This window comes from Malus sylvestris, chromosome 10, assembly GCF_916048215.2.
Source record: "Malus sylvestris chromosome 10, drMalSylv7.2, whole genome shotgun sequence".
NCBI lineage: Eukaryota > Viridiplantae > Streptophyta > Magnoliopsida > Rosales > Rosaceae > Malus > Malus sylvestris.
Genome location: NC_062269.1, coordinates 29215236 through 29241179, shown reverse-complemented (window position 1 = coordinate 29241179; position 25944 = coordinate 29215236). Strand labels below are relative to the sequence as shown.

Sequence of the window (25944 nt, the reverse complement as noted above, 5' to 3'; positions counted from 1 at the left end):
ATTCTGAAAACAACAAAAAATCGAAGTTCAGGGTTTATGTGTTCCAACTTCAATACCAACAACACCAATATTTCTAGTTTACTAGATCTTCATATCAAAACACGATTTGGAACATATCCGAGCGACATGAAATTGCTGAAATGGTGGCGTCGGAAAACTTTGCATCTGTTTTTGCAGATCGTGCGAAATGGAAGGAGGAGGTCAGCGTGATGGTTTTCGGCAAAAGATTAAATTCCCACACACAAATGAAGTAGCACGAAAATCTTAAATTTCATGGACAAAACAATGAAAGCAACAAGAGGAATAGAAAAGATACAAATAAAAACGTGGGCCAAAACCATAGCTGCTTTGAACCAGATAAGCTTTCCTCTCTCTCTCTCTCTCTCTCTCCATCTTGTTTGATCTAAATAAAAAAGACCTACCAAACTTCACTCCCAGATCCTTCATTTTCACAAAACTCCCATGCAAAACTGAATTATTGCACATTGTTGTTTATATAAATGTTGCTGCTATAGTGCGATTCAGCTCCGATGCCTGGATGCATGGAAAATGATGCACCGGTGTTCTTCCCTCCATGAAGCTATCTTTCAGACTATAATTCCAGATCATCCTTCTTGCTTCCTTTGCTTGCATTATGAATCTGGTATTAGACTTCGGAAGAAAGGCCAATATTCCATGTTGAACGACTTTATGTCAAACTAGAATTTTAACAAGCAAATTGCATTTGATTTCAGAGTCAGAAATTGGAGTTTGGAGTTAATTTTCGGACATCTTTTCAGCTTCTCACACGCTGGCATCGTTTTGAGTAAACCGAACGTAAACAGTAGCCATAATTAAACAAAATGTGTGAAAAGCTAAAGAAGGTTTGTGTTTATCGTTTCCCTAAAAAATAGTGCTACTTTCTTTTACAAGGCAATGTTTTAAATCATGCTCCGGAGATGGAGATTGTATTTCGCACAAAAGAGCATTCACACAGCTCTGACCAACAGGCCTTGAAGCAGAATCTATAAATTTAATAAATGAAGGGTAAAATTAAGGACAACAAAACTCCATCATTTTTCCCATCCCACTACCTCAGGACGTCCGTTCAGCAAAAACAGATGAAAAGATGCATCAAATTCCCTTCATGGCACAGGGCTTATGAACAAGCACAACAAAATGATGCCAGATGCGTTGAAATTACAAATGGTCGAAATTCGGTCAAATATTACAGATATGAAACTAGAAAAGAATCATTCTCCATATCTTTTATTTCTTCCTACTATTTCTCAGAAGAAGCAACCCACACCCTCTGGAAACCTGTCGTACAAATAGTAGACAACCCTTAGTATTAGTACAATTGTTCTGAAATACCACGAGAAACGGAAACAGAAGTTTGGATCGGAAAAGAGAAAAAAATAAATAAATAAAAAGATAAAACACACGTCCTGCAACCCTAACCTGATTCCAAGTTTCCAAGTGGGTTGAACTCCTCGACTTGAAAAGCATTTGAAAATTGGAAAGCCTGGGACTTATGGCCAAGCATCTGGAGAAACTCTTTCACTGACAGTAGAACCGTAGTTGGGCCCACCCTTGCGAAATTGGATAAGAAACTCAATAGGGTAACCCTTCAGCTTATGGGGCACAAGTCCAAGATCATTGAAACTCAAAGCTACAAACCCCACCACAAAATTGAGGAAAGTGAGAAAAACCAACCATGGATAAGAAAATGGGGAAGAAGGAACTATCACATCCTAAAATTTGTCAAAGTTACCGTTTTCTGACACGAGTGTATCTGTAGCTTGGGCAAGGATCTGATCTCGGTTGAAGATTTCAGGATTAGGTAATGGAAATGGAACTTTGTTAAGCAATATTTCTCGTGGAGCTCCCATTGCCTGGAACAATCAAATCCATAAACATTGGAGGTCAATTAGACATAATTAATTTTAAAAGAGAAGAGAGGCATGCACCTAGGGTATGAAGACATACAACTAACATGGTCATAAAAATATTCACACGACATGATCACTAAACGAAGTTGAATAACAACATTACACTTATTTTGGTGTGTGTGTTTTTTTTTTTTTTTGAGGGGGGGGGGGGGGGTGGGGTTTTTGGGTTTGCTGTCACGTCCAGTTACACTTGGCATCCAAGTACACACTTGCATACCTTTGCAATTGGGAGAGGAACCTTCACGTAGCGGGGCCATTCACGGATTGTATCAAACATAAGCTCTGCCTGCAGTCAGTCTTTTGATGCTTAGTAAGAGAAATTCCATATCAATGCAAAACACCTTCACATAAACAGATGAGAAATTACCAATTGATGCATTGTAAAGACCTCAGGCCCACCAAGTTCATAAACTTTTCCCATGCTGGTACCATCATCTTTCAAAGCTGCCACAATTGCCCCAGCAACATCAACAACGTATACAGGTTGGAATCTGCATACAAGTTATTGCATACAGGTTGGAATCAACAACATGTGCATGAGCAGAGTTGTTAAATTACACAAATTGAAAAATTAAAATTAACTGACTTTCAAATGATAGATTGAAGACATACTTGGTAGTTCCATCCCCAATAAGCGGAAGAAAGCCATATTTTTTCGCAAAAAATGCCCAGCGATTCAAAATCCGATCCTCAGTACCAACCATCACAGCAGGTCTCAAAATGGTAGCCTATTGATGAAAAGCGAATGTTAGACACTGCTCCTGAGATAAGCACGCCTACTTACGTGAAATCAAAGCACATAAATCTACCTCAGGCAATTCACTTAAAACAGCTTCCTCTGCAGCAGCTTTAGTCCTTAGAAATCTGGAGGGAGATGAGGAAGATGCCCCCAAGCAAGAAACTTGAATGAATCTCATGATACCCCCATGTTCTTTGGAAATCTGCAGAAATATAAAGATTAAACAGAAGAACAATATTTCTTACCACAAAACTTGAATGATCACATCCAATTTTTTTTACCACTAATCAGATATTGAACAGAATTTCAGATCCCAAAAGACACTTCCATGTATCTTGAAATAAAAATTCAATTGTAGGCAGGCTAAACAGCTGCTGCATTATAATCTTGATACACTTTTTACCATTTTTGTTAAGGATGATGCTTATAAAAATCAATTTTTAAGAGAAGAAGAAGGCACTAGGATCAGAAGCAGCACAGGAATAACACTAATGTCATGAATGTCAACGCAGGATACGTACCGTTGCCAGTTGTTGCGCCATGGAATGATTCACTTCCTCAAAGCTAAAGTTTCTCGTCTCATAATCCCTCCCTGCCAAGCTACAAAGTGTTCCTTCATTGAAGCCAAAGAGTTATGGATCTTTAACATGTAAAGTCATAACTGAAGAATTCATACCAATGAGATTGATAATCACATTTGCTTTTGACATGACTGCCTTAATTGAATCTTCATCTCTTGGATTGTATTTCATTGGTACTATCTGAGTACATGAAATATGAGAAGATCAGAAACATAATAGATTGAAGAATGGGAATAAATACATTCCCAGTTAAGAAAGAACATTGACTAAGAAACAGCACAGAAAACCTTACCTGTCCCAAATCCCCCATTAACTTGAGGTGGCGATGGGAGTCTTCAGAACCACGGAAAGGAACTAACACTTGACTTCCCATTTTGGCTGGAAGAGAAGTAAAGAATCAGCACAAGCATGCATGAAAGATAACCAAGCATCTTTCAGTCATTTTTTTAAAGATGAAAGATTAAAATCACACTTCCATAGATCAATTTCAGTCCAACAATCTCCTACTCGAAATGTTCCAAATCAAACAAACAGAGTCTAAAACAATGCATGCATGTGATTCGACGGAATTCAAATCAAATGCATTTATAGACAGTTAACTCACCAAGTTGTTGCACAAGATAACGCCCAAGGAACCCCGTAGATCCAAAAACTGCAGCAACAATGCCACTGAAAAAACACAAATTAAATTTCCAAACAACACAATCATGTGAAACAAGAAAATTCGAGTTCCAACACCTACGTTTCCTGGGTTTCTATATCTGTATAGTTAAAGCATTAATAGCACATTATCTTCACCAAGCGCAATCATAAAACATTTTTTTTTTCTCAAGACTTCAGCTGGCAATTAGCACCTTAGAAGTTGCATTCCATCGCCAATGACAACTTTGCTTACGAAGAAAAATGTAAGAAATCTATCCTGCCCTAAAATAGGCTCATTCTAGCTCATAAATTTGAGAAGAGAAATAATTTCGACGAAACGTTAAGTTTTCCTACATTGTCCCCAAAAACAAACGGAGCAACAACAATTAAACATTCTAACCATTTCAATAATATTCGATGCAGTAAAATCAATTTCGACAAAAAGTCTAACCTTTCCTACATTTTCTCAGAAAACAAACGGAAGCAATAACAAAAGGTTTAAACTTTCCAGACCGACTGACGCCAAAAGAGAAATGAAGAATTCGGGTGTTACCTAACAGATGATCTTCCACCTGTGCCCTTGCGCACAAGGTGCCCCACTCCCTTGGTGGCGAGGGTAGATCCGTACTTTGGACGATCAGCTCCATAATCTACAAAATTGACAAATTGACAAATTGAGGTCACCAAAGCGGGGGAATTTGAAAACCAAACCCTAGAAATGGAGAGGGAATGAGAAGTTACAGTGATCGGAAAGGGGGTAGATTGACTTGAGCGACGAGATTGAAGATGATTGGGTCAGATACTGGCGCCCAACGCGCTTCGACGCGGCCTGCATCGCGCTCTCAGCTACAAGTTCAGAGTGAGGCCAGAGAGAGAAAGGGAGACAGAGGAGACAGAAACCTGTGCGAAATACAAAGGTGCTGGATGAAGAAGATGGTTGGGCATATGCTTTACTTTGGTTTGGGCCATGATAAACTTGGGCTCTACAAATGACCCACTTCTTCTTCTTTTTTTCTTTTTTCTTTGCTGTTTTTAAGTAAAAACGACATTCTACTCTGAACTAATCCATAGGGTCAGAAGCCAGTTCAAAGTCGAAATCATAAGAAAATACACTCGTTTTCACATTATATGTTGTCAATCCGAATAACTGAATCAAACGAACTCCTTTTTTCAAATAGTTTAAACATGTTACGTTGTCAAACTGTTAACCTGGACAAGTGATTTAATTTTCACTCGTGTATACGATAGTTTAACATAACATACCAACTTAATAACATTAAACTTTCATTGATTTAAACGTGTAGTCTTGATCACATCACAATAAAAATTCTATTGTGAAGTTTTTTAAACATGTTACGTTGTCAAACTTTCAATCTAAATAAGTGATATAGCCGAAGTATTAATATATACATCAAAACAGAGTTATCTGTGAGGAAACAAGAACAAAAAAGTGGGATTGAGATTCTAGCATTAGGGTCTTTAACATTGTTCTTTTGCTACCAAAAATTGTGGAACAAACATTCACCCATCTTCCCTTGAAACCAAAAACATTGACTAACCGAGCTGCACCTATTCCCTAACTAAATCAATAGACCTACTGCGACAATCTAAACAACTACATTATTGAACACGATTACGCACAAATCTACTCCCGTCTTTGCCTCTCTCGCGCATTTTATTACACCCCTCGCCAACCTAACTTATTTGTCCGACCAAGAACACTGACCGTGAAAGGATTCCCCGATTTGGCTTGGGGGATGAATTAGAAACAACTTTCCTCCAATGGGGTTCTGCATTGATACAATGACGTGCGCCTTTATCCTTCCCATTTGTCTTCAATTTTCCGAATGCAGCAGCAGCAGCAGCAAGGAACGCGGCATCAACTGTTTTGTATCATCTGCTCTTGCTGCTGCCTTTGAATCAAAGTTTCTCGGCCATGACATCCGAATCAAAACTCTGGTATGCCACTTGACCTAGAGGAATACTCTGTTACCAATTTTAGAAACATGGATGACTTATCTTCTAATAGTCGTGTAGGAGTATCGAACTCTGCAACTCGACCTGCAAAAACATCAAATGTCTAGGTTAATAAGCACTGCATGAATCCCTATAAAACCTCCCTGAAGCACCAAAGAATAACTTTTCCCAAAAAATGCAGAATAATGACATCTCAATGCATTTACATACAAAGAACCATATGAAAACTCGACACAGTTTTCTTTATCATTATATATTATGGTTCAAGAGAAGGAACTTTTTTATTTTCAGTCACGAGTTTAGACTATTTTCCTTCTATTGATGACTAGGTGTGGAAATTCATAACAAATCATTTTACTTACCATCACTGAGTACCAGTACTAGATCACTGTCAATGACGGTTGGAATACGATGTGCGATAGTGCACACGGTGCAGTTCTTAAACTCTGTACGAATAATCTTCTGGATGAGATTGTCTGTGGCTGTATCAACTGATGCTGTCGCCTCATCAAGCACCAATATTTTTGCCTGCTTAAGCAATGCTCTTCCGAGAGAAACAAGTTGCCGCTGCCCCACACTCCAATTATCTCCATTTTCCAGCACTGCAATTTCAACATAAAAATACAACTCATTGGTAGCCATATACCCAAACAAAGGCGTTCTAGTTTCTTTATTTATAGGGTTGGATGTGTAAGAGATTTCATTCATACCTGGTGCATCAAGCCTTTGCTCTTTCTCACGGATTACATCTCCAAGCTGAGATTTGTCAAGTGCCTATACCGAATAAAGCAACCTTAGTTAGGAACTATGTGTATAATACACGCATGTACAAATTCTTGAAAAATACTGCTGATTAGGTGATAAAAAAAATTGTTTGAATCCCAGAGGATGTAATCATATTCCAAATGAAAAAGATAGGATATGCAACGGCAATCAACCTGCCAAATCTCATGATCCAAATGCTCTTCAAGGGGATCAAGATTGAGCCTAATGGTCCCTTCAAATAAGGTAGGGTCCTGGGGTATGATACTGAGACGGCTTCGGAGATCATGAAGACCAATCGTCGAAATATCAACATTGTCTATAAGGATCCTCCCAGCTGATGGTTCAATAAGTCGAAATAATGCCTGGATCAAGGTAGATTTACCACTTCCAGTACGCCCAACAATTCCAATCTTCTGTCCACCAGGAAAACTACAGGTTACCCCATGAAGGACGACAGGAAGATTTTCCTTGTAGCGAACCTTCAAAGGAAACAAGGAAGCAGAAATGTTTTCATTTCGTAATCCAATTGCAATACTTCATATATATCGAAACTACACATTATTCCAAAATTAAGCATAAGCATAATAAAACCTGTCCCCGACATCATGAATAGGCACAGCTAAAAAACTTATCCCTGACGTTAATCAGGAGCACATGTAAAGATCGGATGAGCTTGAACTGCAAGCAGCATACCTTTAAATCAATTATGTCAATTGTTCCATTCTCTGGCCATGTAGATGGAGGTTGAGAATCCTCAATAAGGGATGGAGCTTCACTTGGGATTTGACTGTACTGATATATCCTTTCAATGGAAATAATTTTGTTTTCAAGCTTGCAAAAGCTAAGTATCCATCGTGATAGGCGTGCATTTAAATTCAGACCATATGTGACAGCGAGGCCAGCCATGCCTACATGGAAAAAGCAATTACCATTAGATGTGGCATTTTGTCATAATCTGCAAACTCTTCTCCTTTGTCATTGTCCCATCACACCATTTAATCATCTGAATTATTTCGTGCGACTAAACTTTAGACTATATCAACACTAATCCAGTTCTCAAACCTGCTCAGTTTTCTTAAGCTAGCAGAAAGGGTGCTTTTTTTACATTACAAAGTGTGAAATGCACATCAAAGCTCATTAATAAATGCGAAATCAAAATAAGTAGTATAATGATGGTTGAAATTATGAGCTCAGAGATTCAATCAGGTTAACATGCAAGAGATCCAACGTCATAGATACTCCCACATAAACCAAGTCAAAGATTGTTCATATATGTGTGCACGCTTCGAAATGGAGGCGATCATTCAGACCAAGCAAATCTTAAGAATGGCAATGCTATTTCATATTCAAGTTATGTTTTTACGGGACTCAAATCTCATGATAACATACAGATAAAAGTATAAGACATGTACTTACTTGGATCGATACTCCCATGTGGAAAACTCACAAGTAAAATCATGCAGAAAGCGAATACAAAAGTTGAGAGTAATTCCATGCGCAGACAGAGCCATTCAATAGCTGCAATACTGCAGAAGAATGGGCGAGCAAAGCAATCAAGAAGATAAAGATTCCTCTTCATGAACCTTTTTTCTTGTCCAAATCCTCTTATAGTGGCAGCTCCAGCAATTGACTCACCAAAAAGATGGATAATTGGAGATTTCTGGATGCTAACAATACGGACCAGTTCCCTTGATGAAGACATGTAGTATTTCTGTATTGAAGAATGCTCACATTAGGTACAATAAAGTAGGTTTGATAATGTAACATACAGTAATTAGCTCAAAGATTTATATACACAACGTGATAAAAAGACAAACAATAAGATTGCTCAAAGTGATGAAACTGATCACAAACAATATGATTTATCTTTTGCAGTAGCAACCATTAGATGGTGCATAGTACTCAGCTAATTTATAGTTACATAAATATTATATATTTCGAAACAAAAATATATTAGTAATTGTACACTCCCGATCTCTTGAAAGAAAAAAATAAAGAGAACAATTTTTTGAAGATCTTATGTGATTAAAGTTCTAAAATCTGATTTAACTACCACTTAGAAGATGTGCACTACTGTGAGTTATATCCTTTCTTCTTTTTATCTTCATTTCCTAAATAACAAATAGGAGTTAACACAACAAATTCAGGGCAAAAAATTTAATTACCTGCATCCACAAACAAGCAATGGCCATAGGAATAACAAGCAGCAAAATTTGCCAGGTAACTGTTGTCATCACACCAACAATACCAATAAGTTGTATTGTCGTTGAAGCAAACCCGCCAAGTCTAAAGGGAATGTCAAGATCCACCACACTTTGATCAATTGATACCTATAGAAAATAAACAATGCAATAATTATATATGCAAACGAAAGGAGTATGTGAATTAGGTATTTGTCACAAACAAAAAATCACTTGAATTCCAAAAAAAATGTGAGACTTACACGATTCAAGATCCGTCCAGCAGGAGTAGAGTCAAAGAAAGACATTGGTGCCCGGAACACACTTCTAAGCATCTTCACAAACAATTTTTGAGCAGCTGCTAGACCAAATGTAGCTACCAAAACAGCCCTAACAAATATAAACCAAGAGCTTCCGAATGCAAGGGCCATGTAAACAACAAGGAGGACCATTGAACTCACTTTCGGTTGGTCTCCTTCTGTTTGGGGATTTGCCCAAGCCATCCACCAACTACTAGCGATTTGAAGGAACTGAAATACTATTTGTGCAATGATTATGAGTGGAATCAGCAATCCTTTATATGCTGCAGCCATATATGAAAAGTAGACCTTCATGCTCACCCTTCCTCGTACCCTTTCCTCTTCTTGGACAAGCTGCTTTTTTCTTGAGTGCTTTGCTTTCTTTTTCTCTTTAATTGCTTTCTGCTCTGAAGCTGACATACCTTCTTGCACCTTTGCCAAACAGTCAACACTACTGCTAGCTTTATCACAATTTTTTCGGAGCCCAATATCTGCACACAAGCTTTGATCTGAATCTCCCGATGAATAATTGGGAATATCCATAGCTTCAATTGCTTCATGGTGAGCTGAGACTAGTGATTTAAAATCAGTTCCTGCCTGCAAAAGATCATCATATTTTCCTGCCTGTATGATGTGGCCTCCTTTAAGAACCTACAGATACAGAAAATGAAGGTTACAGACGACTTCTCAAAAGCACATATAATAGAATACATAAAGTCAAATATAACAAACTAAATTTGGAATAAATGGAAAGGGAAGTAGAAAGTACGGAAAAGAAAAAGGAAAAAGAAAATACTTAGAAGGTGTTGCAATAAACTTAAAGAACAACATAAGTAGAGATTCTCCAAGCCAACAGAGATGGTACAACTGCTAATGTGTGACTGGCCTTATACACATAAGCTACAGACTATCAATGCCAGCGTGGACCTTTCAGTTCAGAAACAATATATCAAAGGTTTGAAGACAGTACCAGTATTAAATCAGCAGCAGGCAGAAATTCAACTTGATGGGTCACGAAGACCACAGTTTTATCTTCTAATGCTGTCAATATGTATTCCTGCATCGCCCCAATATAATATACTTAGCCATCAATCAATGTAAATATATGTAAAATACCACTTCAACTGAATTGTGATATCAGTGATACTATCAGCAAGTCTAACCTTAAACAACTCTGACCCAGTGTGTGCATCAACTGCACTAAAGGGGTCATCAAGTAAATAAATGTCAGCATCTTGATACAGCGCCCTTGCGAGCTGCACACGTTGCTTCTGGCCACCACTCAGATTTATACCCCTATCACCAATTATGGTCTGATCTCCATGTGAGAAAAGTTCCAAATCCTTTTTCAGTGAACAAGCATGGATAACCTTCTTGTACTTTGGTTTATCCATTGGGCTGCCAAAAAGAATATTTTCTTCAATATTTCCAGACTGTATCCACGCTGACTGAGGAACATAAGCAGCAGTGCCACATAGCCTTACCTGAAATGATAAGGTAAGAAACAAGTATTGGGAATATTAATACTTAATATTCATCCTAGGAAAACAACTCCATGAAAGGAAAGAAAACATGAGATCCAAAACAGAACCAAAAGTTCAAAAACACCAACTTACTTCACCGGAGATTTTTGGAATCTCACCAAGGATGCAAGAGAGAAAGCTTGACTTTCCAGCGCCAACCATTCCACAAACAGCCACTCGCATCCCTTTTTCCACTTTCATTTGTATTCCTGATAACGTTGGCCTGGGTGAGGAAGGGTCCCAGCAAAAGACACCATCTTCAATTTCTATTGACGTGGTTGTGATGCCTACTGGTAGGACAATTGTTGCATCCTCCTGCAACTCTTCCTCCTGCAGGAATCCAGAAATTCGATCAAGGGAAACTTTTGTCTGAGCCATCATTGATACAAGGTCAGGGAAATTCCTGAGTGGTTCTTGGAGTATCCTGAAAGTGGCTAGAGCAGAAAGAACACCACCTGCAGTTAGATGGTGACCCAAGAATATAGAGGTACCAAATGTTACGGCTGAAACAAATATAGGAGAGCTCCAGAACATGAATGTAATAAAAGCTTGAGAGTAGAGAGCTTTGCGTAGCCACTTGAACTCTACACCGCGCATTTCCTCTAACTTCAACCGGTACCTGTCCTCCCAAGCTTGCAACTTGAGAATCCTCATGTTTCGCAGACACTCAGAAGTCTTCCTCATTCTTTCATCCTTGGCAGTCATCAACTTGTCTTGATACTCTTCTTGTATCTTGGCCACTGGAACAGTAAGAACAATGGAGATAATGGTGGCAATCAATGTCGCAACAGAAGCAATTCCAACATTCTTGTACAAAATTGCAAGGGCAAGAATGATTTGCATAGGGAGCATCCACATGTCATGGAGATACCAAGAGTAGTCCCCTATCCTTTGCACATCAACAGCCATGTAGTTAACAATCTCTCCACTAGTGTGACTTTGCTTGGCTGAGCTGGAAAGTCTAAGTCCCTTTCGGTATACCATTGCCGTTAGAGCTGATCTTACATGCATACCCAAAATGTCTACCCCGAGATACCACTGCCGGGTCGTTATGGTCTCAACAAGCTTTGCCGCAAAGAAAGTACCAGCAAGGATATACCCTTCATGGGGGAAAGTCTCTATCCCCCCTAAGTAATCAACAAAATAGCTAATCATAAATGGACCCACGTATGAAACAAGAGTATTCAATCCAGCAAATACAGCATTACAAGCTGCCTCCTTCCAAAAGGACTTGAGAATTGCCCAGGCTAAAGAAGGCTGCCCTGAAGGGTTTTCAGCCTTACCTTTCTCCCAATTTGAATTCAAGATCTTATAATTGGTTTTGGCTCGATCTTGTGGCGCAAGAAGGGGAATGTCCTTGATCTCAAGCGGTCTCTTTGCCCCAATTGAAAGAAGCGGGTTCATCCAAGACAGTGTGGCTAAACTGAAAAGCCCAGCATCATGATAAGGGCTAACCTTAAGACACCCTGCTTCTTCTTGCAGCAATGGCTCTTGAAGATCAGATTGTCCAGAAACTTGAATACCAGTAACACCCCTAAACGCGACGAAACAAAGAAACGCCAGAGCCGGTGTCACAGCAAGATTTGCCACAACATGAGAACTCATGCGTTTCAATCCTTCAATTGCAAAAGCTTTCCCATCAACATATAAAGTGCACAAGCAAATCAGAAATGACACTGACCACCAGACCCTCAAAAGTAGTGGGAATTTCTCACACCCCTTGAATTTACAATGCAGAGCCGAAAAGCTCAGCGCGAACCAAGCCAAAGCTTGTGCAGCAGGCAAGACCATCACAGACCAATCCACAACATTCCCATTACGTCTCTCCCTTATCAGACCAACCCCATCAAAACCCAACACCAAAACTTGCACAAACAACACATAGAAACAACAAAAGACTGAAAATTTGAAGTCTGTGCCAACTCTAATCTCATGAGTTCCTCCATCCACAGCACTATTATGCCGAATTGAGCTCGAGTTCGAACCCGAATTGTCCTTGAAGATTCTAATCCGACCCAGACAAGCAAACACCTGTCGAGCTGAGAGGACGAAGAGGAACCCAACAAAGAGTACCAAATTGATGAGAATTGAAGCGAGCTCCAAAACAGGCAGAGCCTGCAGAGCTGTTAAAAGGGTAATCGACCATTGCTGAGCTGCTGGAGATAACGAAGGAGCTGAGGAGGTGCTTCCCTGGAAAAGGAGGAGGAGAGTGGGACCCATTATTGGATGTAGCGGAACTTATGCAGGAGTAGATTGACAAGAGTGAGTCGATGGTGAGCTACTAAGCGAGAGGAGAAGGAGAGATCGAATTGTTTGATAGAGAAGGGCATTTCACCATCTGGGTTTTGAGATACTCTGCAGAGACACATTGCACATGGAAACAAACAGATACAGATTTTTATCAACAACACGCAATTCAGAGCGAGACACACACGCACAAGGCGACAAAGACGATGACGAAAATTCGAAAACTTAACGGAAAAATACCAAAACATAAATTAAAACTTGCCTGAAATTTTTTTGATTCAATGGCGTGAACCGATGGAGGTCTGTGCTGAGGCAAGCCTGTGATGGAGGTTGCCCAACAAGCTCTGCCTGTCTCTCTCTCTCTAAACGCAAAATTGAACAAAACCCACAAAGATTTTACACTGAAAATCAACAAAGAAAACGTTAATGGCGATGAGAATTGAGAAAGCTGAGGGCTTTAACATGTGGAAGTCGAGAGAAAGAAAAAGAGGGTCTTTGTTTATGGGGTTTTTTCTTCTTTCTCTTTTTGTTATATAGTTTTTTAAACTCTGCATGTCAAGTTTTCCGAGGAGAGAGCCTTTATACTGCCGGTCGAGAAAGAAAGATGGAGGAAGGAAAAGGAGGGACCAAAACGAGTGAAATTACTTTATACTGCATGCCCATTTTTTACTGCATACTCTTTTTTATTTTTAATTGACAAATCAAACGAAAAAGAAAACAATAACCAAATTATTTAGTGTGTAGAAAAACAAAATGTGTATTTATGTTTTTCTTTATGAAAATAGGAAAGTTATTTGTTTATTATTCTTTTTTTTAGAAATTTTTTATTTTTTTAATATAAGCAATATCTTACTTCAAACTTATCCAAAATATAGTACAGAATTTAAACTTGTATGCAAAAGGTCACACTGCTCCAACCAATTAGACCAAGTCTACGGTGTTTGTTAATTTGTTGTTAGGTTTTAATTTTCATTGTATGTTAAGCTTTATTTATTATAGTTTTCCAAACCCCATTATTTATATAAATGTACATGGTTGTAGAGTTAGAGACATGTGTGTATGATATTAGAAAGAGATTTTTTAGGCAAGTTTAATTGTTTGAATTTGATTCGAATGCTTTTTTTAGGAATGGTTTTTAAATAAAGATTAAAAATTGAGCAATCCGATTATGAATTCTTCAAACACTTTAAATAAATTTATGGATAATATTTGCCTCTCCCGTTAAGTTCAAATTTGCACAATTTGTGTATTACTAGTTTTTAAATTTTCAACTTGTACTATGTTTAGTTGTTTATTATTAGTTTGCAAACCCTATTATTTATGTGTAAATGTACATGTTTGTAGAGTGTGATTTGAGAAAGAGAATTGTAGATAAAGAATATGTTGTTGGTAAAGAGAATCGTAGAAAAAGAATATTATTATTATTATTATTATTATTATTGACATGTTTAGATGTGTTTATTGATGAGATCATGATGGGGATCTCATCAAACAAGAAAATACTAGATTACGAGTGGACAGTCCATTTGGTAGTGTATGAGAGAGAAAGAGAGACAGAGACAGATATTTGTTTGTTTACACATTACAGTGAGTAATTTAGGTGGCGTTAGGTCGTAGTGGTGGATTTTTTAATGAGAATATTGGATATGACTCTGATGCCATGATGATAATTTTGTTTGGGTTCTCACTAATATCCCGATATTATTCCAATATTCACTACAATTTGACTTTGAGGCTTTTGCTTTTAGCACCTTAAATATTCTCAATCAACATGTTACATCCCACATCATTCAACAAAATGGGTCTTCTAAGCCTTATATGTACATACTCATCTCTTTCTAGCACGAGACATTTTAGGAGCTCATTGGTTTAGGGTTCCATCAGAACTCCGAAGTTAAACGAGTTCGCGCGAGAGCAATCCCATGATGGGTGACCCACTGGGAAGTTCTCGGAAACAAAACCGTGAGGGCGTGGTCGGGGATCAAAGCGATTAATATCGTGCTACGATGAAGTCGAGCTTGAGATCTGGTAGATCCCGAATCGGGATGTGACAAGGCACCAGATCAAATATTTGTTATAATATTCACTGCTTTCAGTTTGAGGCTTTGAGCATCCCAAATATTCTTCTCCAGTACCATCATTAGTGATTTAATTAGTAAGAGAAGTCATCAACCGGAGAGAAAGGAAAGTGGAAGCTTGGTTGATCTGATCCATAAATTTTCCGATATATGGATTTTATTTTTTTTAAATGAATTCACTCCTTTTTCTTTAATCAGAAGCGTCAATAAATATAAGGAAAATCATGAATTTGAACGGTTCCAACACCATGTTTTAGAAAATGCATGCAAATCAAGAAGCCGAATAATTTCACTATCCATTCTATATAAGTAAATTTACCACAACATAAAGCATATTCACATACTCAAAATGGAGGAATTCATTAATATGTGAAAGGAGTATGAATAAGAACAATTGCTCGCTTAATAAATTAATCCCGATTTTTTCAAGTATTAGGTTAATTACCAATTGTAATGTAAGAGTCACATGTTTTTTTAATTTCATACATATTAACAAACGCATGAAAAGTTATAAATCTTTCTTTGTAGAAACAATTATAGATACATATATGTTAACTAGGTAGCAGTGGCACACTGGCATATGCAATGCATGTAACTGAAATCATCAGGGGATTCACAGTTAGGGTTTATTAACACTACACTATGAATCTAAGAAGAAGAACAGAACAATCTTACGTAAAGAAGCAGAGAAAGAGAGAGAGAGAGAACGAGAGAGTGAATGGTGATTTTGTATATTTCAGAATGTATTGGAATACAAGTCTTAGAGAGAACCTTTCTATTTATACATGCTCATTTCTGTCTTAATCAGTTTCTAACAAACTCATAACCACCTTATATCTTCCTACAATCCCAACTAACTATCTAACTGACAGAATAACAACCTTGCTGATGTGGATTGCTGATGTGGATTGCTGATGTGGTATATCATTCAACATCCCCCCTCAATCTCAACTGGGTTTCCTAGTTTGAGATTGAAAGAATGCTTGAGAAATAATGGACTATGCAGCCCCTTTGTCAGAATATCAGCAGTTTGTTCTTCAGTGGACAAGTAGTGAACTTGGAGATCTCCCTGTTGAACTTTCTCCCGTACAAAGTGGTAATCAGTGTCTAAGTGCTTAATCCTGGAATGAAATACTGGATTTGCACTTATAGCAATAGCCGATTTGTTGTCACAATAGATCACAGGAGCAGAATTTAAAATGACAGCCATATCTTTGAGCACACTTCTGATCCATGCTATATCAGCAGCTGTATGAGCCAAGGCCTTATATTCAGCTTCGGTAGAACTGCGGGACACAGAATCCTGTTTCTTCGATTGCCAAGAAACTGGATTGCATCCAATATAGACCACATAACCAGTAACAGATCTCCTGGTATTCAAATCCGCAGCCCAATCTGCATCACTGAATGCATGAATTCCCACTTCTGTATGAGCGGAGAATGTGATTCCATGATGCATAGTGCCTTTCAAAAACCGTAATATCCTTTTAACTGCCCCAAAATGGACCTCAGTTGGTTTAGTCATGAATTGACACACAGTGTTTACTGCATATGCAATATCTGGCCGTGTAAAGGTTAGATATTGCAGTGAACCAACAATACTGCGATATAAAGTAGGATCTGATAAAGGATCTCCTTCATTTAGAAGCAAAGGAGTATGAGGTTTGCATGGTGTTGATGCGGGTTTACAGGAGTCCATACCGGCCTTGTGAAGAAGATCTTTGACATACTTAGACTGATTAACCCCAATATCTCCATTGGATTTATAAGTGATCTGCAAACCAAGAAAATATGTCACCAGGAAATTGTGTTTGTTTTTTGTGTTGAACATACTAAGTTGGCTGCTTCTGCAGTTATGAAGATGCTGACAAAATCACCAGGAAACTTTTGCGGGTTTCCCTAGGTATGGCCCCCAGCTGCTGTGGGCTGAGGTGAAGGATGATCAAACTTCTTTCTAGCCGACATGCACATGTGGCTGTGGGGGCACTTGCTTTTGTAAGTTTTGGTGACAGTTCTTATAATTTCTGGGCCGTGATCTCTGACTGTGAATCTGTGATGCACTCATTTTGTTTTCAATGAAACAATTGCTCATCAAGCGAGCCACATTTTACGTGTCTCCCAATTGCATGGCATTTTATAGGCAGTGCAAGCATGGATGCCTGCATAATTAAAGCCATCCCAACGAAGAAGAATAAAGTAGCTTTATTCTTTGTTTTTAATTCAAAATAGTTGTTATATATAATGCACTTCAAATAGAGAATCAAACTATTCCCTTTTGAAAATTTTCGACAAAATTTTTATCAAGGTCCTATCATAAAGTTTGTACGTATTTCTATCGTTAACATCGTACATTTTCTTTAAAAAAAATATTGTTAACCAAAAATAAAAGTTAATTGTTTTCTAATTATACTACTGTGCTATGTTATGGAAGAAAAAAAGGCAAACTTTATACACCAATAAGCTCAACTCAATAGGCTGCCCTCTCAGTTTCATGGCGACCTTTTACATCCATTTGTTGGGTACATTTTGTGGTTTTATGCACTGAGCTCTAAATAGTTTTTAGGGTTCTTTATAGATAGACTCTTAAAACTCTTTTTCCTAAACAAAAACCCACCTACCTTTTTTTTTTGAAAGCTAAAACCCACTTAACTTTAAACATTCAAATGAAATCCAAATTTCAATAGACTGTCACGCAGACAAATATATAACTAATTATTATTATATCATAAAATTCTAATTATGTCAATAAATGTTATTACTCACCCTAATTATGATGAGCAATTAAACCTATATGAAATTTTACCTTCCTTGTATCATAAATTTAGTAGCATATATAAATTAGTTTACCCATAGGGAACTGTTATTAACACTCCAAAAATCTCATTCTAGACTCCTCACAAGTATAATTTTCTTACTAATTATAGAAAGTTTGGAGTGCAAAATGAGATTTTTGGAGTCCTAGTAACAATTCCCTATCCATATTAAAAATAATATTAGGTATCTTTTGTATGATAAAAATTCCTTTGTACAATCAATAATATTGTTTGATAAAAATAAAAGCAATTACTATTGTTTTATTTTGTAGTTAAATTATTTTTCATGGATTATTACATATATCAGGCACTTTTTATTATATATATGCATGTTGAAATAATTTATCTATATTTATATGTAAAATATAGTTAATTAACTTTGAATTATATAACATGTTTTCTGCATGTATATTAAGGACGTTGTATTGTTATTATATACATATATACTATGTGTTTTTAAAATAATTTGCTTATATAATAATTTTGTTGTTAATATATATGCATTCAAATCATGACATTAATTTTTTTTTTCAATTTGTATAATTTATTTCCTCCTATGCATGAGACATTTAATTGTATTGTGAAACATCGATATTTTATTGAGATAGTAGAGACTGCATCAAGTCTTGGACAAGAAGGCCTTGAATGAGATCAAGAGGGCTCCTCGAACCAAACTAATAGAAGTGGTAAACTGAGCAATCCTATGGGCTTAAGCCATTGCAAGATCTTGAAGCATACACAAACTCAATGTGTATAGATTAATTTGTAAAATAAATGTTGATAACAAGTAAATAACCTAAAGTCAAATGTTATTAGGGGTATTTTTGGCACCCAAAAATACAAATTGTGCAAAGTTTAATAAATTTGTTTAGTTGGATCCTAGTCATTGGATTTTTGTTGGAAAAATTTTTATGGTGGGTTTTAGCATAAAGAAAATTGAATTTTAAGAGGTAAGGTGACATTTTCAGTAGTTTCTAATGCTATATATTAATTAATTGCTAACCATGCAAGTAATTAACCAGTAAAGAGAGTAGCACAATAAGCTTAAGGCTTCAAAATACTGAAATAAGGCTGCACATATGGTGGCATCTTATGCCGTGCGTATGGGGGGTAGTCATTCCTGGGATGGGTTGGAACCAGAGTGGTTGTTTAATACTCTGGCTTCTGGTGTAAACATTTCGATTCGTATTTAATTTTAATCCAACCTTTGACAAAAAAATAAAAATAAGCTTAAGGCTAGTTGGTGTTTAATTGCTCTTGTTAAACCGTTTGCCATTCAAACATTTGGCATTAAAACTTACGATCTTCACAAAGTTAGCCACTGGGTATCCATCACCATATAAACGTCTTAACAGCCTTTCTTGAACTCGGAATTAAATTCTTTGTCTCTGGACTGATGCTGACTTAAGCTCACACAAGTTGTAAAGAGCTATCATATATTCACGAGAAATGCTAAGGAGACTCTCTCGAAGTGATATTCTTTATAGACTCTTCGCTACCTCATAGTTTTGGCACAATATTTTATAAAAATGGCAGGGAAATTGTGCCAGAAAACATAAGATAGCGGAGAGTCTCACTTTTAAGAAAGTTTCCTTAACATTTCTCTATTCGCATTCACCCCCTAGATTGGACCAACAGTTTTCAATTAGGACGGCACCTTTGTGTCTTTCAAACTCCATAAAATTCAATAATACATGTCATGATTATTTGGTTTAAGACATTAGTCTCTATTTTGTTAGATGAAGCAGTAGGTTCAAATATTGTAAACTATAATTGTTTGTCTATAAATATACATAAATATATATATATATATATATTAGTATAATATAAAGTTTTTATATTTCAGAAGATGATTGACCATTTTGATTTTGTACATCTCTCACACGGTTCACCAACCGACGTCCTATACACATATACGAGAAGCGAATTGTATCACGTTTGCATTTTGTTGGTGACATATTTTATTGCATGCAGTTTCTTGTCGGTACGTCGTAATATATATCCCCACGAATAAGTCCTGTGAGCCGTGCTGATATTTTTTTTTTCGGTGGGAAGGTCCACGACTCTATGGGCTAATTGAGGATTAAGGAGGAGTTAAACACTTCCTTAATCTTAATTAGATATTGTCACTTAGTACTACGGTCTAGTGATATTCCTCTTCACTTGTAAGTGAGAGGTCTTAGGTTTGATTTTTACCAAATGCGAGTTTGAACTACATTATTGTTAGCTCATTGTGAGGCTAAGCTCACCCCCTCCAATTAGTGTAGATAATATCACTTGTTCAAAAAAAAAAAAAAAATTAGATATTGGTTAATCCATATGTACGTAAGTGGCTTGCATTTTCATCCCAGCTGCGTAACCGCGTTAGGGTTTGGAGTTTATTATTATGCCCTTGTACGTGCTTATCCAAATGGTTGAGCTACTTGTCCATGCACAATAATGATCGAAGACTCAACAAACAACCATTGCATCTATCATACAGTCCACATGTTCACCTACGTGTTCTTCTCAGAATAATATCGACATGTTATTCTTGCCTCTCAGTTAATTTAGCATTGAATTCCATGCATATCCCACTTATAGGTGTGGCATGAACTACAAAATCAATTACTTCGTAATCTTGATCGGTCGTTCCACTCTACCAGAAATTTACGGAATATATTAGGATGTAATACGTATTTGAATAGTGACAAATTCATGCATAAACATTTTGTATCTACGTGAAGTAAGTTAAATGTAGATATAACAGGACTTTAGCCCTTGAAATATGCTCTTTTTTTTTCTAAAACCAGACATAGTTTTTAACCTGAATAAAACTCAATGACTAGGCAGCACATAAGTAAATTTATTAGTTAAGCTTGACTTTACAAATTTTGTAATTTGTGAATATCTAAAATACCACTAATTATATTTTGACTTGTACTTTTTTTGTCAACGATAAATTTTGTTAAATTAGTCACTGACAAGGTTCGAACCCACATTGTCATGCAAGGGCTCAACACTTTTTTACCACTGTAGTAAATGACCACTTGCTATTTTGACTTATACTTTGGGTATGTTACTTTTGTGTTATCTACAATTAATTGTATGCATATTATGTGAATTAATGCCAATCTATTTTTATAAACTTTCCCTATTGAAAAACGGGTTACAGACAAAAAAAGAAAGGGCATTATATGTTATTAGTTCTATGCACATTGATGTTATTTGATTCGAAATTTTCAGATTGAAAGAAAGGAATGAATTTATTTACCGACAAAAAAAGAAAGGGCGTTAATGCTATAAATTCAATGCACATAGATGTTATTTGATTCAAAATTAATTTATTTACATATATTTTATGATCCTTAAGGTACCGTTTGGTATGTGGGACGGGACGGAATGGAGTGGGACAAGACGTTCCGTCCCACGTTTGGAGTGACTAAAACGGGTGGAACGCGCTGTTCCACGGAATGAATTTTGGGTAAATTTTCGTTCCGCCTCACTCCCTGGAACGACTCGTTCCACATCCGTGGAACACAAAATTATAACATCTCCGTCTCCTTCTTCTTCCTCCTTGTTTCCATCCGAGGGCATCTTTGCTCCCTTTGCGTTTCGTCTCGTCTCGTCTGCATACCAAACGATACCTAAATGTGTCCAATATATGTAGCAATACATGCAAAATAGATTACATATATAATAAAAGAATGTTGTTTGATTTGAAGATAACTCTATGTAATTTCAATTGTTTCGTAATGCTTTGGAGGATAGTTAACTCTAAGTTGTTGTGCATGACTCTCTTTTTTAGGATAAGATTTGATTTCCTTGCCTGTTAGGTTTTGGATTTACTTCCTATTACGATTCTGATTGTAGAAGTCGTATACTCTATTAATAGGACCTTAGGAGTTAGACTATTGTGGTGTGTCGTCGCCATTAGTTTAAAGAGTTTTCTCTCTTTTGGTTTTAGGGTGGAGATCACCGTTTAGAGGCATGAGTATGTGGAAAATTTGTGACTTATTTGAGTGGCAAGTTTGTGAGAGTTAATTTGTGAGTTTGAGAGTTTAGTGAACAATTTAGGAGAATCTCCTCCGTGTGTTTTGAGTTCTCAACTCGTTTGATCTAGGGTTTGTAAATAGTGAGATTTAGGTTGTTGAGAGTTAAACATTCTTTTGTGTTCTCTGTTTGTTTAGTGAAATTTCCATGGTGCTTCGCCTTTGGACATAGGTTTTATGCCCAACCACGTTAGTCTCTTATGTTCTTATTTTGAGATTGTTTGTTTCTTGGTTTTCACATGCGACATTGATATTTGGGAGAATCTCCTCCGTATATTTTTTTGTTCTCTACTCATTTTATTTAGGATTTGTAGTGTGTGGGATCTTGATTGTGAGAGTTAAACTCTTTTGTTTTCTTCGTTTGTTTGGTGAAATTCCTCGTCATGCTTCGCCCGTGGAGTAGGCTTAACCACGTCAATCTCTTATGTTCTTATTTTGAGACTGTTTGCTTCTTCACTTTCGCGTCGTTGATAACTTAGTACTTTGTTAGAATTTCGCTTCCACTTGCGCATAAAAGTACAACACTAAATATTCAGTCCATCAAACTTTAAAAAATGTAAGTTGTGATTACTATCATTTGGTAGAAGTGTCATATATCCTCTTTTTTTTTCCTTAAACCAGACGATATAGGAGGAGGGTGAATTTGAACATTGAATTTTTCATGCAAAGAAAAACATTCTAATCAACTAAGTTACAAGATACCACTTAGTACTATGATCTAGTAGTATTCATCTTCACTTATAAGTGAGAGGTCTTAGGTTTGATTTTCTCCAAAGACAAATTTGAATCACATTATTACTAGCCCATTATGAGGCTTCGCCTACTCTCCAACCCTCTTAGTGTGATAATATCGTTCGTTAAAATAAAATAAAATAAAATAAAATAAAACTAAGAATACAAGTGTTCCTTACAAAATATGTGGCTGAGCTCCATTGTCAATCATGAATTATTAAGCTTCGGATCCTTAATATTGGGCACTGAAAGCAGTCCTCATTCTTACTCTCTCTACAATGATTACAGCTGGAAATTAATGTAGGATACCATAAAGTCCGTCCAACCCCAAAAAGCTTCATAATTGATGCCTTTGATTTTTCCAACCATATAAGGTTTGATGTACATTTGTGGTCCAAGTGTAAACTGGAAGGGACCGAGAAAGGATCAAATGTGATGGTGTTAGGTTCCCCAACCTGGACAACATTTTCATGCACATGCATCTTCCACATGTCACAAATGTCTAGCCAGCCAGCTAGCTAGTAAAGAGATATTTTCAAGGATTCTGTAGATCTAGATTCATCATGATTCCTTAATAAAAATCCATCTAATTTTTTTTTTAATAAATAATATTATTTATACTAAGATGTATAGTAAGCTTCGCCTCAACAATTACAATGATTTAAGGGGAGAGAATTTGAAACAGTTACATATATTGGGCACATTATTATTATTGCATGTAAAATAATTTATTTATTATATTTAGTTATTTAATTATATGTAATATAGGTAAACTAATTGTTGAGAATAAGTCTCACATTGATGGAAGAAAAGACCTTTCATGAGTTTATAAGAGATTGGGTTACTCCCTATATTGCCAATTGATTTTATGGTGGAACCTCAACAACTTTCTTCACTAATTTTGAATAAAATAACAATAAGAAATGGTGTAGGTAAATTATCTTGCATGTATTAGTACATATATTGGGCACATTTTATTTTTATTATATGTATTTGTGTGTAAAATAATTTACCTGAATTTATATGTTAAATATAGATAAATTAACTTTAAGTAAAAAAAATTATACTTGAATGCATGAGAACTGTTTTAGGGTTTGAACTCCAAGTATAATTAGGTCCATGGGCTGATTAAGAATAGTTAACCTGCAGTTTCATCAGGCTGCATTGGTTTTGGACTTTGCCTTGGCATCATACTTATCCAAATGGTTGAATCTAGTAATGGTCAAAAGCATCAAAACAAAAGTATTGATCAGTGTGCGGACAGAGATTGCATCACACAGTATAACGTGTTCTTCTTCTGAAGGGTATAATCTCGACATTCTTTTGAAGAGCATAATCTCGACATGTTAGGATGCTACTCATGAGTTTATTTTGCCCTTGAATTCCTTCTCTCATTTAGTCGTGGTAACAAACAACATCTTATTGAGTAGTTATAAATGCACAACTAAATTCGTCTGATACTAAAATTTACATTGGAAATTCATCACTTTTAGTTTCGGACGTTCTATTCTATTGAAAATTTAGTGATAACAAACTCATAACACTATTTGTACATGTATGTAAACAATGTATATGTTAAAATTTGATGTCAATCCCAGCCTATTGTAGAAGAACTCATTTCTATGCCGCTTCTGCTGTTGGAATTCATAACACTTTATGTATATCTAATCTTGCTATTTACACTATCAAACCTCAAAGTTTTAACATGTGATTATCTAAACTTCTTCTGGTAGACCCTGCCATTTTAAGCTTAGACAATCATGAAATCAAAGATTTGAGCTCTCTCTGTAGTAGTAGCGCACACGGCATCAATGATAGAAGTAACAAATATTCAATGTCGGTGATGCCAATCATGATCTGGGTGACCCCGATTTATGTACGGCAGGAAAAAGGGTAGGGTTAGGGTACCATATATAAAGTCCGTCCAACCACAAGGCTTGTGAAATGTTGCATTCTATTTTCCCCAATAATAAATGTGATGGTGATAGCGCTCTTCAACATGCATAAGGATAAGGGATAACATTTTTCTCACACATATATGAATGTTTTACATGCCACAAATGCCTAGCTAGAAAATAGTTTTTCATGCAATTATCACCAACGTGCGGACCTTTTCGGCCGTTGATGTCGAATTTATAAAAATAAGAATCTCAAATAAGTAACAATAATTTTGTTATATGTCGACAAAAAAATTTAGGGTAAATTACATAAAACTACCTCAACTCATACCTTATGTCAATTGTCTGTCAATTTCTCCGTTAAATGCTGACGTGGCTTGAGGCGGGACCCACTTTCAATTAAATATTAACTAAATATTAAAAAAAATAAAAATAAAATAAAAACCAAAAAAATCCAAACCCACACCCAGATCCCCTTCCTATCTTCCCCATCGACCTGTGTCCCCACCCCCCAAAACATTCCTTCCAAACCCAGAACCCCACCCCCACCCCTTTTCTCGCTCCCGAGCCTCCCAACCACCTCCCTCTCTTCCACTCTCTTCACCTCCCCTCCCATTCAAAACTTTAAAAAATAAAAAATAAAAAACAATGAGAAACAAATCTGAACCCAGATTGTCCAGATCGTCGCACCCCACCCAACCCTTCCTTCCTGTCGAAGTCGGACCACCTCAACTGGTCCTCAAGTACCAGGAGCTCTGCGACCATTACCTTCACTAGACCTATCTCGCTCACCCTCTTCGGAGCTGATCACGATTTGGGTGTAGCGATGCGGATCACGATCTCGGCGACGAGCATGATGTCACTGTTGTTACTAGCGATGATGGGGGGTTGGGATTGTCGTCTGGGTGGGTGGTCGGGTTAGGCTTGGAAGGGTCGGGTTCGAAGAGTGGAGGAGAGGAAAGTGGTTGGGAGGCTCAGGAGGGAGAAGAGGGGGTGGGGGTGGGGGTGGGGGTGGGGGTGGGGGCGGAGGGGGGGGAGGGACACAGGTCGATGGGGAAGATGAGGAGTTTCGGGGGGGGGGGGATCTGGGTGTGGGTTTGGATTTTTTTGGTTTTTAATATTTAGTTAATATTTAATTAATTTTTTATAGAAAGTGGGACACGTCAGCATTTAACGGAGGAATTGACAAACAACTTACGGAATGTATAAAATTGTAACAAATTCGTAAATGAGGTATGACATTGACATTTTTTAAAGACGGGGTATGAAACTGTGACTGATCCAATAATTGAGAGTAATTTTATGTAATTTACCCAAAAATTTATTATATACATGGTTAACATTTGTCTAAGATGGGAAGCAACGTGTTCCACAAAATCTACCAAACATCTGTAATTGCGATATGTAATTTTAATTATTGAAGTGAATGTGATGGCATTGGCACATTAAACTTCTGCATTGCGATATGTAATTTTAATTATTTCTTTTAGCTTAAGATAAAACATCTG

The 25944-nt window shown here is 36.9% G+C and overlaps 2 protein-coding genes and 1 long non-coding RNA gene across 4 annotated transcripts; all 3 read right to left on the bottom strand.

Moving 5' to 3' along the window:
- Window positions 1-992: 992 nt before the first annotated feature.
- On the bottom strand, window positions 993-4827 carry LOC126585696 (NADH dehydrogenase [ubiquinone] 1 alpha subcomplex subunit 9, mitochondrial-like). Of its 2 annotated transcripts, XR_007610623.1 has the most exons (13): window positions 4635-4827; window positions 4447-4543; window positions 3856-3920; window positions 3544-3629; window positions 3347-3431; window positions 3192-3262; window positions 2741-2872; window positions 2544-2659; window positions 2299-2422; window positions 2149-2217; window positions 1754-1874; window positions 1441-1651; window positions 993-1299 (listed from the first exon to the last, which is right to left on the bottom strand). XR_007610623.1 is itself a non-coding variant. In XM_050250174.1 (12 exons), exons 1-12 carry the CDS (start codon window positions 4726-4728, stop codon window positions 1512-1514), a joined length of 1200 nt encoding a protein of 399 aa, XP_050106131.1. In that variant the 5' UTR covers window positions 4729-4827; the 3' UTR covers window positions 1438-1511. The 2 variants fall into 2 exon arrangements, 1 of the variants encoding a protein (XP_050106131.1); XM_050250174.1 differs by lacking the exon at window positions 993-1299 and having other exon boundaries at window positions 1438-1651.
- Window positions 4828-5281: 454 nt separating this feature from the next.
- On the bottom strand, window positions 5282-13474 carry LOC126585695 (ABC transporter C family member 5-like). Its single transcript, XM_050250173.1, has 12 exons — window positions 13147-13474; window positions 10731-12992; window positions 10278-10598; window positions 10085-10171; window positions 9079-9765; window positions 8801-8965; window positions 8052-8346; window positions 7329-7543; window positions 6809-7114; window positions 6581-6644; window positions 6233-6472; window positions 5282-5954 (listed from the first exon to the last, which is right to left on the bottom strand). The coding sequence occupies exons 2-12, from the start codon at window positions 12855-12857 to the stop codon at window positions 5842-5844; spliced, it is 4620 nt and encodes a 1539-aa protein (XP_050106130.1). The 5' UTR covers window positions 12858-12992; window positions 13147-13474; the 3' UTR covers window positions 5282-5841.
- A 9175-nt stretch (window positions 13475-22649) lies between these two features.
- On the bottom strand, window positions 22650-25434 carry LOC126585157 (uncharacterized). The gene is made up of 3 exons (XR_007610338.1): window positions 24768-25434; window positions 23682-23750; window positions 22650-22993 (listed from the first exon to the last, which is right to left on the bottom strand). It is a non-coding gene; the product is annotated as an uncharacterized LOC126585157 (long non-coding RNA).
- Window positions 25435-25944: the final 510 nt, after the last annotated feature.

Excerpts from the sequence above, each read along its gene's own strand:
- LOC126585695 (XM_050250173.1), bottom strand. The coding sequence starts at position 12,857 with ATGGGTCCCACTCTCCTCCTCCTTTTCCAGGGAAGCACCTCCTCAGCT. Across the intron at positions 10,172-10,277 it reads CTGGGTCAGAGTTGTTTAAG|GAATACATATTGACAGCATT; the intron begins GTTAGACTTGCT and ends GGGGCGATGCAG. Across the intron at positions 8,966-9,078 it reads CTGGACGGATCTTGAATCGT|GTATCAATTGATCAAAGTGT; the intron begins GTAAGTCTCACA and ends TATTTTCTATAG.
- LOC126585696 (XM_050250174.1), bottom strand. The coding sequence starts at position 4,728 with ATGCAGGCCGCGTCGAAGCGCGTTGGGCGCCAGTATCTGACCCAATCA. Across the intron at positions 3,630-3,855 it reads TTATCTTGTGCAACAACTTG|CCAAAATGGGAAGTCAAGTG; the intron begins GTGAGTTAACTG and ends CTTCTCTTCCAG. Across the intron at positions 3,432-3,543 it reads TAATGGGGGATTTGGGACAG|ATAGTACCAATGAAATACAA; the intron begins GTAAGGTTTTCT and ends TCATGTACTCAG.